Source organism: Vanacampus margaritifer, chromosome 8, assembly GCF_051991255.1.
Source record: "Vanacampus margaritifer isolate UIUO_Vmar chromosome 8, RoL_Vmar_1.0, whole genome shotgun sequence".
In the NCBI taxonomy this organism is placed as follows: Eukaryota; Metazoa; Chordata; class Actinopteri; order Syngnathiformes; family Syngnathidae; genus Vanacampus; species Vanacampus margaritifer.
This window is the reverse complement of record NC_135439.1, coordinates 18505301-18517863: the sequence shown is the minus strand read 5'-3', so window position 1 is coordinate 18517863 and position 12563 is coordinate 18505301. Positions and strand designations below refer to the sequence as shown.

At 39.9% G+C, this 12563-nt stretch overlaps 2 protein-coding genes across 3 annotated transcripts; one reads left to right on the top strand and one right to left on the bottom strand.

The window, feature by feature from the left end:
* Nucleotides 1-5427: 5427 nt before the first annotated feature.
* Nucleotides 5428-7151, bottom strand: mafbb (v-maf avian musculoaponeurotic fibrosarcoma oncogene homolog Bb). The gene has a single exon (XM_077574264.1). The coding sequence runs from the start codon at nucleotides 6953-6955 to the stop codon at nucleotides 5984-5986; it is 972 nt and encodes a 323-aa protein (XP_077430390.1). The 5' UTR covers nucleotides 6956-7151; the 3' UTR covers nucleotides 5428-5983.
* Nucleotides 7152-8501: 1350 nt separating this feature from the next.
* On the top strand, nucleotides 8502-11955 carry LOC144057037 (DEP domain-containing mTOR-interacting protein). 2 transcript variants are annotated; one of them, XM_077574263.1, is made up of 9 exons: nucleotides 8502-8656; nucleotides 8732-8910; nucleotides 8982-9105; nucleotides 9729-9907; nucleotides 10041-10253; nucleotides 10668-10802; nucleotides 10885-10955; nucleotides 11237-11341; nucleotides 11459-11955. In XM_077574263.1, exons 1-9 carry the CDS (start codon nucleotides 8574-8576, stop codon nucleotides 11582-11584), a joined length of 1215 nt encoding a protein of 404 aa, XP_077430389.1. In that variant the 5' UTR covers nucleotides 8502-8573; the 3' UTR covers nucleotides 11585-11955. The 2 variants fall into 2 exon arrangements, with proteins under 2 accessions (XP_077430389.1, XP_077430388.1); XM_077574262.1 differs by having other exon boundaries at nucleotides 8504-8656; nucleotides 10665-10802.
* Nucleotides 11956-12563: the final 608 nt, after the last annotated feature.

The window sequence follows — 12563 nt, the reverse complement described above, 5'->3', positions numbered from 1 at the left end:
CCCTTATATTTCTGGGGGGGGGGGGGTCGTTTTTCTAAGTAATTTCCTACCCTGTTTTACGGATTTTTTATGACATAAAAAAATTCTGAAAAACAGAAAAAAAAATACACAACAAAACAAAGCTCCCCCAAGTACAAGTACCAAAATTGAAATTTTTAGCTAACAAAGGGGACTCTGTTACATTATTTGATCAGTGTTAACAGCACATGAACAAAACAACTTTGCAATGTCCAACAGTAGATGTAATGTCGGAAAGCATTCAAAGTAAGTAAAAAACAAAGAAAGAAACCAAAAACTAGGAGTGGTTTACTTCCTGTATTTTGAACCAAGAACAAGATGGGGTTCACTGTAGTGTAAAGGCCCTAAATAGATCCCTCACATGCTGGGAGTTGGTCTTTTCTCCGTTACTGTTAAAAAAACTGAACCCGCCCAAGATTGGGTGTAAAAGTATTTCTACAACTTTGTCCATATGAAAAGTAGCAACATGACTTAAAGTTTGGCAGCCACCTTTGGAGAGTAATGAGAGACAAGTTATGACATTACAGAGATGTTAACATGACACATTAGTGGGAGAGTGACACACCCAGTTTCAAGGAGTCTTGTGAGAGTTCTCTGGAACATATGACACCACTGCCATGCTGAACACAAATCAATAAGGTAAAGTAAAAAGCACATACCGATTATTAACCCCTAAAACACATTTTTGGTGATGGTTCTTTAAGCTATTCTTGAGTAAAACAAATTAAATCAAAACAACCCCCGAAACTAAGAGACACAATTATCATCCCTAAAGATAGGAAAGGGGGGGGGGGGGGACCTATGTGGCTCGTGTTTCTACTGTGCACTAATGGATGCCTGTCATTATTATGGACAGAAACAGGAGGGCGCCTGCCAGCTGCATGACCCCCATAAAACAGGACAGGAAATCCTAACAGGGAAAGAAAGGGAAAGAGCTCGGCTTTCTTGGATAATCCCCCCTACGTTGACGGGCCTCATTTATCCTTTAAAGTTGCAGTGTCACACTAATGAAGCAGAAAGATGTACCCATCACAAAAAGCAACATCTTTCAGTCCTGTGCTTTCCAATATTGTTCCGTCATGATGGGAGCAAGCTGTATAATTATTACATTAGAGAAGTTCACCCTTTGCACTCCGAGCAAAGTACAGGGTCTGTAATGTGACAGGACTTTGTCAGTGGTGTCCAGTGAAACGTGACAAGTTGTTTATCAGCAGTCCGTCCTATCAGATCCCCACAAGTTGATGCATAAACAGGCTGAACACCACATCCCTAGGAAGCCAATAAGATAACTCCCCAAGCTTTATTGTACTTGAAGAGCTACATATTAAACCGCTCAGTGGAATCTCACAGAGCGTGTCATGTGATAACATTAGTCATTACCAGTATAATTACCAAAGAATTGGTCAGGATGTGGAAAACCGTTAAAAACAACAACAACAAAAAACCCTGATGTGCAAGAAGAACCACCATAAAAAAAAGTTTAAAAAATGTATTAAAAAAAATATGACTTTGCTTCAACCTCATTAGTGAAAACTGCTCTTGCACTTATTTTACATTTGTGTGCGTGCAATGTCGATAGAGACGTGTGTGATCACGGCATGATTCACAGTGTCACAACTGCCCAGAAACGAGTGGACATCCTGAGCGGAAACCACAGCCATCCAAACTGTGTTTTCCTGCGACATACAAGCATAACGCTCTCACAAAGAGTCACTTGACCGGCTCCTCATATAGGAAGTGAAAGAGGAAGCCCCTCGACCATCCTGTCCTGCGTCCAAATCACTGCTTTGCGCCTCACGTGACGCCGCAGACGACCGTCAGTCTTAAACTCTTACTATTGCAAAACAACCGTGAAGAGAAAACTAAGATGGAACTAGAATGCACCTGATTTTAGGGGTCAAAGCTGACCAATCATCATTTTGAGCAAAGAGTTCACTCCTTGATCAGCAGTGTTTGTTTGAAACCAACAAACGTTTACACAGCTGATTATCAAATGCTTCTTTGAAAACACACATTTGTATCTAATCTCCGAGCTCTTCTCAAGTCAGTCCCCAATCATGTTCAGGCAACATGAGTTTGATATCACAGGTCCAAATAGTAAGTCCAGTTGAACTGTAGGTTCTGTTGGCCCAGGCCTCTGGTTGTGTTCATTGGTGTCCGTGTGTGCCTGCATTCCTCTGACTCTCCCCACACAATGGCGACTCTCTGCAGCATTCTTCTGTCTGTGTCCACTGTCTGAGACGCAGCCAAACACTGGCAAAGCTCACATTCTCCACAAAACATCTTTAAGCGTTATACATTCTGTCAAAGTGTATTGGTCACGTTAATTAATAAAGAGCTCTGCGTTAGGGATTTTGAAAGAATTCAAGACGTGATGATGCTTCCTCTTTATTATCGGGTTCTTTTTTTCGTGTGCGCAATCATTCCCTTTCTCTATTCTGATGCCACAGACGTGCAGACACCTTTCCCTCCTGCTGACTCAGTAGCCTGCCTCAGGCGCTGTGGGCTTGGGGTCTTTGCGGTGGAGTGGAAGGGGGGTGGGGTGAAATGTGTGGCTCGCACATCAGTCGCTCCAGCCTATTACATTCGAGGGAAAAGAGCTGGCTAATCGTTTCTACAATGGCACACTGCACATTGTCATACAGCGCCACAAAGCCCCTCTGCCTGCCAACACGGACACTGTACTAGGCTGCTGATGCTTATAAATCCAAATGCAACGACTGATAGTAGTCAAAGATTCTAACAAGGCACTTCTTGAAAGGGCTAAAAAAGCATTACAGCATGCCAAGTAAAGAAACAAACTGTCAAACCTCATGGGTTATGTAATGTACTACATGTGACATCATAAAATGTAAAAAAAAAAAAAGAAAGAAAGAAAAAAAGTTAATCATTAAGACTGAATTGTTGTTTATTGGAAGATTGGGTTGATGTAAGTAATTATTCAAATTTGACTGGAGTAATCAACACATCTCAAAGAAATACGGAGAGGTGTGATTCACTGTCATGTACACTCAATTACTTTGTCCAACCTTTGGTATACTATCAATGCACAATCTAAAAAGAATGCACATATTATTATTATTTATTAATTTATTTATTTTATTTATTTATCTATTTATTTTTCCAGGAGAGCTCAGTATTGTTCATTCGATTTGCGAATGCACATATTATAATGCTGGATTATGTTGAAGAGGTATGCATAACATTTATGGAAGCATGGAACTGGCAATGTGGAGTAAACAGGTTTGACAGGGCTATGTCATTCAAACATAATGCAAAGTCTTGATACATTTGTTTGAAAGTACTGCAATTATTAATAAAGTAGTTACAACGTATTGATAAAGTTGTTCCAAAGTCTCATAATATGTAGGCCAAATTCTAAAAACATTTTTCCCAAAATGGTAATGCCACTATTGTGCATGCACAAGTCAATACCGCATGGCATTATGGGAAAACCTTTTTTTTTTTTGCAGATATTCTACATTTTACGTTCAAATACTTTAGGAATACGTTTGAATGACTTTGCAGCACTTTCGAACGACATAGCCCAGTCAAAACTGTTTCATGCTTCAGTACATACGTTTTATTAGTAGACCTGCACTATAGGTTATAACAGTGGTTCTAAACCTTTTTTCTGTCAAGTAACCCCTAACCAGTAAAAAACATTTTTTGTTGAAAAACAAAAAACAAATACCTCAGTGCGGTGCCATCATTGTCTGATTTATTAAACTTTGGAACTTCGTTTGAACATTGAACTATTTGGAACTACTTGGAAATCAAAAGACTAAAAAAAACATTTTTTTTTAAATTTTGCTTTTGAAAAGGAAATAATTACATTACAAATAAATAGTGGTGCACATAAAAATGATCACCTTTCAGTGTCCTCTTTTGGGATCATAATAAGGTATTTTCTAAAAAATAAAATAAAATAATTAATTTTAAATCAAATTTTCAAATGATTGACAGGATGGCATATGACAGTTAAGACAGACAATAGCCTACTGAACATACATACATTTTATTTTATTAATTTAGATTTTCCTGAAATATTTACATCATGTAATAATTATTTTTAAAGGATTTTTGCATGTATGCTGCTTTTTAAATGTATTTTCAAATTTTGCGTGCCCCCTGGAGTGCCTTCATGTACCCCCATTTGAGAAACACTGGGTTAGAACACATTGGAGCATGAAATTATCATAAAGATATCTCATGATACAGTGTAGTATACATCACTGTAAAAAAACGCCACGAACGAGTGAATACTTCCCTAATATTATGCAGCATTATTATTAAATGTATGTAAAAATTACATCTTTTGACACAGCTCTTGTATTGAGTGTCATTCTAGATTGTGCATGGATACCTATTGAGCATATTTTCCACCATCTGATCTAATTCATGTATATCCAAAACAGCAGGAAGGGCTCCAGGACCAAAGCCTCTTTTCAAACTGAAAGTGCTTTTGCACCTGTGTTGAGAAGGGTGAGCAGAGAACTGTCAGAGGTCAAACATGAGAGAAACTGGTGTCTCGTCCAAAAAAAAATGGTACCATTAAGTGAGCCACCTGCTTAGTTGAACTCTCACTCAAGACAGGACTGTCAAGTCTTTTTTTTTTTGACAGTGAAAAAGGTCACTTATCACATTGGCCTTGGAAGCAGGTTGGTCATCCAAATATTATTGCTCTCCTGAACTGGGACGGAAATGTGTTGAGGAAATGTGCTTATGGATTACAAAGTGGCTAACAGTGCAAAAAAAGAAAAAAAGGCATCAAGTGCAAACATTCCTCTTGAAGTGTCCAGAGGAGTGTGGACCAGGTTGCCGCTTCTCTCTTCCTCTGTCACTGAATACAGATGTGGTTTGTTTGTCTGAGGAAGGGAGAAGAGGGGAAGCCTGATTTCCACTGCGTTTTATCTGTGCCCCACAGCCCCTGCCAGTCAGCCTCCTGTGCTTTCACATGTCAGGATCCCACAGGAAGCAGCGTTCCTTGAGGGCTAAAGGTCACAGAAAAGAGAAAGCACTCGTCCCTTCATTTGCCCCCAAAAAGTTTTTGGGGCATTTTTAAACGCAATTACATTACAGAAAAAAAGGAATAAATCTCTTCACTAATTTTCTTGGACAAACACTGCATACCACTAACTAAAGGTTACTTATTTTACTGTAATGCAATGTTGCACTTTTTGGTAAAAAATATTTTTGTTCTACCCTTTTTAGGTTACAAATTACATATTAATTAACATTTCCTTATGCTTATGTTGGATACATCTTCTTATGTGCAAGTTTACTGTATACGTTTGTGAATGACAGCAGTCTTTTTTTTTTTTAAATAGCAGACTTAAAAAGCAAAGCAAAATGTGCAAATAACATTTTTGTATAATGTAAAAATCCATGAAGAGATGAGAGACATGGTACAAAAAGTCACAATGGTTTTATTAATCCATAGTGTATGAAAAACACAAAACCAATTTGCATAATTGTGTTTTCTTTAAAAAAAAAAAAAAAGACAAGCAAGTAAAGAAGACATCTGCCCAGCAGAATCAGTAAAAATAATGCTGCAGAAAAAAACTAGCATCATTGTCTTCAAAGTGTATTTTAATGAACAGGGATTCATGTGGTAATTAAAAAAAAAAATCTAAGCAAAAGCAAAATCAGGGGCAGGGGGAGTTGAAATGTAATTAAAATGAAATTAAATGAGTAAAAAGAAACGGCAGAAGGTGATTTCAAGTATAATTTCTCACAAAATGCAGATATGTCTCTATATAAACAGTTCACACATGTCCTGCATGCATGCTTCATTGGGCGTCTTCATCACTTGTTGAACGGCTCTACTATCATTAGATATATTTGAATCTTACATGAATTAACGAGGAAGTGATTGTTCAAAACGTCAAAACGACGTTGGCTGCTGGTTATTGAAGAGTAGCTACAGTTCAGTTCTCAGTTCTTCCTGGAGAATAAAAACACCTCACATTAAATACTCGGGCGAGGAAGGGTTGTCACTGGTTGACCCGGTTTCGTGGTAGCAGTTTGCACCGGACAGTTTCTCGCATTTAAGTTTGTAGGCATCCCTCTCCCGCACCAGCCTGTTCAGTTCGTGTTTGAGCTGTTCGACCTGGGTCACCAGGTTGGTCTTCTCGTGCTCCAAGATGTGTTTCTGCTGGACGCGCTTGTAGCGGCACGATTGTGCGTAGCCTCGGTTTTTCAGGGTCCGCCGCTTCTGCTTGAGACGCATGACTTCGTCCTTGGTGAGGCCCCGCAGGAGCCGATTCAGCTCCCTGACCGACATGGACACCAGCTGGTCGTCTGAGAAGTGGCAGTCGACGTTGTTGCGCCTGTGCTGCCCCTGAAGATGGGGATGGTTGTGGTGCGCCCCGCTGACCTCATCGGGGGACTGCGGGGAGGCGCAGCCCATGTCGTTCTTGAGATAGGGGTCTTGGCAGTGGCTACTTGGGAGCATATCGGGGGGTGCCGACAGCTCCGAGTAGTGATGCGCAGTCTCGCCGAGCTGGTTGTAGCCTTCATACTCAACCGGGAACGGTGGCTGCTGGTGGCCGTGGGGCGCGGGCGGATGTCCCTGCTGCGTCGTGGCCCCGATGAGGGCCTCGACTGCGTCCTCGGGGGTCAGCCCAAAAGCTTGGGGGTACATCTGAGGGTGAGGGTAACCCCCGTTGTTAGGTATCCAGAACGGGTCCTCGGGATTATTTCTCAGATCGTTTGGAGGCAGGTTTGGCGACGAGGGCATCGAGTTTCCAGGTGTGCTCCCAGGAGTGGAGGACACCGAGTCGGGTCTGTGGAGCTGGTTGCACGGCCCGATGAGGCAACGTTCTATCGCCTGCATCGCTTCCTTTTTCACGCCGAACTTCATCAAGTCGAAGTCGCTGACGAAACTCATGGGGGGTTTCTGCAGTCCCAAATGCGAGTGCGCCTCACTGCTCATCTTCACCTTAAGATCGTCTCTTGAAAGAGCTCCTAAATGTCCACAACTAGTTCATGCAGTCGTTGAAATCGCACTCACTCGCCCGCCTTAAAAAAAACCTTCACAAAAATCTGATTTCCGTCCAGGAGGGAAAACGCGACTCCAACAGCATCCAACTGACAAGAAATAAGTGAAGCTTCACTTATGCCTGAGGACCAGACGCACTAACTGTGCAAAGAGGAGGGCACAGTTAGTTCATAAAGCTGCACTGGATCCGTGTCACCGCCCTCCAGACGACACCTCCACGCTGCGCACCAATCACAGCGCGCAGGAGTACATTTGCATAAAAGTCAAGAGCTGCTCGTGACCATCACTTGACCAAGTTAACACATGTACACGTCATGCACATTGCCGTCTTCTTCTGGTTTGCAACTTATGTATTTTCTCAATTAGATTTGCACGCATGCATTGTATAAGTAGACTTGCAGAATGCGCAACATTCAGTGGGGCAATTAAAACGAATAAAGACAACAATAACAACAACATAAAAAAATTACCTTCCGTTAAAACAATCAATCAGTAAACCAAGACTGGCCTTGTTGCGCTTACTCGACAAAAAAATGTTCACGTAACAAAAGTCACCTGACACCACCGTTTGGAGTTAGTCTGAGTTAATACTGACATCTCATGGTCATTTGTTTAACCACAGGCATCCCAATGAATTTGCCGGTAGAGTGATGTTTATTCTAAAGCCATGACACACCAAACACATTGTATGATTCGTCTCTTGTGTTAGACGAGTTTTGCATCATAGGTTTATCAAAGAATATTTCCAATATTTAACATGCTAAATTGGGAACAAGATAGACAAAAGTAGTAGTGACAATGTCTTTTCTTACCTATTTAAGAAACTATTTTCAAAATAGTTACTGGCATAGTATAGTATAGTTACTGGCATTTCTGTAACAAATGGTCAGAATACAGGGGCAGTCTAAAATGCTTAACAAACGCATAAAAAAAAGCTAAATGATACAAAACTATTATTAATCATCACCAGAATTTATGTGGACACCTCTAATTTTATACCCACTTCAACCTTGAGATTATTAGAATCACCGCCCCAATATTTTGGATGTTATGGACGTTAAGCCTTTTCCTTGTTCAACTTCTATAATGAGTGCTCATATGGAGAGAAAGATGTGAAATTTCCATAAAATCCAAAATATTGGGGTGTTTTTTAAAAAATTTTTTATGTATACAGCGGTTAAGGTGGACATGTGGACATTTTGGTGATGCTTGATTAGGGTTTTCTATGGAGAGGAAAATACTTAACATCCAGAAAATTCAATATAATGGGGCGATCGTTTTAATATTTTCTGAGATTGAAGTGGGCACGAGAGATATGCATATGAATTTTGGTAATAATTGGTTGTAGTTTTCAGACATCAAGTGACGTTAAACTACTTAAGTTACTACTGGCTGATTAATTGAACGCAGCCATCTCTGTGTCTGCTTCTCTTCATCTGTGTATACATAACATCTTTCCCACATGATATTTGGTCTGTGTCTATTATGTAAACACAAAAGAGCCACAGGCAAGCGTTAGCTTTACTTATATGCTAGTCATTAGATTACAAACATGGAGCGAACAGGTAGCGTGAGGAGAAAAGCCATGGCTCGTCAACACAAGGCCGAAGTCATGATTGCTGGAGAACAACTCAGGTATGATGGAAATTGCGGACAAAGCATTGCAAAGTCATTTCAAAGTTACATTGGGTGATGTAAACGTCCTTCAAGGTTGAGGCTTCACGATGGAAAACTGATCAAGGACAGACGGTACCACCTACGAACATATCCAAACTGTTTTGTATCGGAGGAGCTGATAGCCTGGCTTGTGAACCATAAGGAGGCACCGGATCGGACAACAGCCGTATGTCTGATGCAGCATCTCATGGATCAGGACATTGTTCACCATGGTAAGAGGAAAGCAGTGTAATGCTACAATGATTACTTTCAATACACAACAAATCTTTCTTTTTTGTTGCAGTTTGTGATAAGAGGTCTGAATTCAAGGATGCCAAACTGCTGTATCGTTTCCGCAAAGATGATGGCACATTTCCCTTCAATAAAGAAGTGAAAATCTTCATGAGAGGACAAAGACTATATGAACAGTAAGAGCTTCGATGAGCAGTGCAGATCAAAGTCTTACACACCACAACAGGCGAAGATATACATTTGGCACAAATGCATATCTATCTGTTGAGGCTCTTCGTGGCACATTGTTTTTTCCTCGCAAAAAATTCTTGTGTATTGACCACCCCATAGATTTTCAAATCAGAGCTTGGATCCTGCTGATATTCTCTTAACCTACCATTTTCAAGGAGATGCTAGACATTTGCGAACATAAACTTTGGTTGTATAGCTGTTTATAATTCTTAAAAGCTCCAGTTTGGGTTGAATGAAACAGCTAGTCAAACTAACATGGACATAGTAGACAGCACATTGATTTATTAGTGGCATTCCTGTGTGCAGCTTGCATATTCTCCCAGTGCTTGCGTGTGTTTTCTACCGGAATTTATACTCCCACTTTCCAAATGCATGTTAGGTTAATTAAGACCTGATATAACTGATCATTATTAAGTGTAAAATACTGATTTTTTTTACACAGCTCTTGCTTTAGGAATGCTGTACTATAAATTTTAGAAAACATCATGTAATCTGTCTGATTATTTTTATCAGTCAACTCTGCTCTTATTTCGAACCTGAAATAAAATCTGTATTCTTATATCGGTAGTCTCATTGGGGACAAGCACTCAATTCTGCAGCTAAGAGAGGAGCAAGGTGTTGCGTATCAGCGCTCCTTTCCTGGCTGCCAGCTGATTGATTGGCTCCTTCAAAATGGAGAGGCAGTGAGCCGGTGCCAGGGTCTGGAGCTGTGCCTTGCTTTACAAGAGCACGGCATCATTCAGCATGGTGAGAGAACAGCAACCACAGAACAGTTGGTGGCCAGCAACAGCAAAATACAACTTATCAACTTGACAACAGTTCCCACTTGTGTGTTTTTTTTATTTTTATCCATTCCCCCCCCCCTTTTTTTTTTAAATAGTGGCCAAAAAACATGATTTCTTTGACAGTGGACTTCTCTATCAGTTCTGCATCAATTTCCGGCGCAGACGACGCTTGTCTGAATTGCTGAGTGAAAGCGAGCAGGACAATTATCAAGGCACAGCGCCGTCAACACCAGAAGACAGCCACCCTGATAGTCCATTTGTTCTGCACAAAAACCCACCACAGGAGGCTGCTGCTGGTTTCCAGTCAGGTTAGAAAAATGACATTTCTTTCCCACTTGTATTTTTAACAAAAATATAAACACAACACTTTTGTTTTTGCTCCCATTTTTTTTATGAGATGAACTCAAAAGATCTAAAACTTCTTCCACATACACAATATCACCATTTATCTCAAATTTTGTTCACAGACCAGTCTAAATATGTGATAGTGAGCACTTCTCCTTAGCAGAGATAATCCATCCCACCTCACAGGTGTGTCATATCAAGATGCCGATTAGATACCATGATTAGTGCACAGATGTGCCTTACACTGCCCGCAATTAAAGGCCACTCTGAAAGATGCAGTTTTGTTTTATTATTTTTTTTGAGGGGGGGGGGGTCTACATCTTAGATCTCGTAAAAAATGGGAGCAAAAACAAAAATATTTTTGTTATTGACAGTAGGAGCCAGTAAAGAGCCGAAACAGGCAACCAGTGGCCGCCAAGGCAGCTTGAATTCCATTCAGCTTCATGCTGCAGGATTTCCCCCTTTTGTTCAGCTGTCTTCGACCCCAGTCATAAGATGCAACCCTAAATCAGGCAAGTGTACAATTAAAGTGCAGTGCTGTATAATTCCTTTGTTTAAGATAGAAAATATATGATGAAATGTTTGGTCTTGCAGTTCTTCCAAGACAATATACTTGTGAAGAGTTGCTGACACCAGGAGCACACTTCACCAAGAGAGTGTTGACAGTGGGTTGCTATAGGCATTATTAGTCTATATTTGTAGTATACAGTTTAATATTATATGATGTATTACTATTATGCAGCCAGCATAAGCTGCCTCTCAGTCAACAGTTCAAGTCAACTGGGAGTTTTGCTGTGGATATATTGCAATACCGTCATTTTTAACATTATATTTATCTTGTCACAAAACTACTACAGTACATCCAAACCAAGATATTTTTATTTGACATTAAAATAATATTTGTGGTAAAAATGAAAAAAAACAAATTCTCTCACTGTGATCCCAGGTTACAGGTGATGCACTCGGCTGGGGCTTTGTCCTTAGAGGCATGGCTCCTTGTTATGTGCAAGCCGTTGACCCTGCAAGCCCTGCAGCAGCTGCTGGAGTAAAGGTAAATATCATGCATATAGCATTCAAATGGAATTAAAACAACAACATATTACTTGATGAGATAAAAATTAAAGTGTCTTATTCCAAACATGCCTCCTTTTTTTCATTTTTTTTTTAGGTGCGGCAATTAGTGTATCAGGTGAATGGACAGTGTGTACTCTATCTGGACTACAGGACAGTGACCACACTGGTTATGACAGGTCCTCGCATTGTTGTCTTGGAAGTGATGGAATCACTGGAATGAAAAAAAAAAAGCTTCAGTCATAAGTATAAACAGTGCTTTTTCATGGGATTTCTCTTGGCAAATTAAAATGGATTTATGAAGCTATTACTCTTACCCACCAGACACCTAACGTCAACTGAATAATTACATCCAGTGTTAAATGATGCATTTTACAGAGACATTATTACTCATTTGTGATGGATGTTGACATTGTTTTCTGGTTGTGTAAAACTGTGCTGTATCATATGAGGAGGTTTTCTTATATTCACTTTTCTAAGAAGGATTTTTTTTCACTTAATTTTCCCAGGACTATCTTTTAGCCTACTTATGGGTTAATAAACCCTAACCCAAGCCAGAAACCCTGGCTAAAAAAATACATTTTGAAACCATAACAGTGTCTTGAAACCTTGCTTTGAAACCCCACTCCTGTCTTGAATCCTTTCGAATACTTACATTGAAACCATGTTCTGAAACCGGAACCCTTGCTTGATACTACTACAATGTTCTAATTTAAAAACAATTTCCTATCATATCTTCAGCTGTCCTGTCAATTCAAGGCTATAAAAAAGTCCAAAAAACACTTTAAAGGAGATCATCGATTGTAGAAATTGATGGATATTGTAAGTTGTGTATCACGGGTTTGATTATAGTGTAGCAAACTCCTATTTGTTTCGGGCTACATTGAAGGTATGATTTCTCTCACATGGACATTTTGACATAATTGAAACCATGCACTTAACCATACATGCATAATTGCCTGCTCATGTTGTTACATGCAACAAATTTGATGGTTAACTACTTGTGAAAAAAGTCAAACAAAAAAGTGTGAATAATTTAGTGCCATCTAGTGGTGAATATTAGAATGCAACAACCTAAGATCAAAGTCCATGTGCAAAGTGAAGCACTCTTTCAGTCACTCAGAAGAGCACACTTGGTAAGCCTACCACCAATTACTACGTTCACAAAATTCTTTCCTTTTGGTATCCATAGCAGAAAGATG

What these genes read in the sequence shown, in the direction of transcription:
- mafbb (XM_077574264.1), bottom strand. Translation starts at nt 6,955, where the DNA reads ATGAGCAGTGAGGCGCACTCGCATTTGGGACTGCAGAAACCCCCCATG.
- LOC144057037 (XM_077574262.1), top strand. Translation starts at nt 8,574, where the DNA reads ATGGAGCGAACAGGTAGCGTGAGGAGAAAAGCCATGGCTCGTCAACAC. An exon ending in GCACGGCATCATTCAGCATG is followed by an intron (nt 9,908 to 10,040) that starts GTGAGAGAACAG and finishes TTTTTTAAATAG; the next exon opens with TGGCCAAAAAACATGATTTC. An exon ending in CAGCAGCTGCTGGAGTAAAG is followed by an intron (nt 11,342 to 11,458) that starts GTAAATATCATG and finishes TTTTTTTTTTAG; the next exon opens with GTGCGGCAATTAGTGTATCA.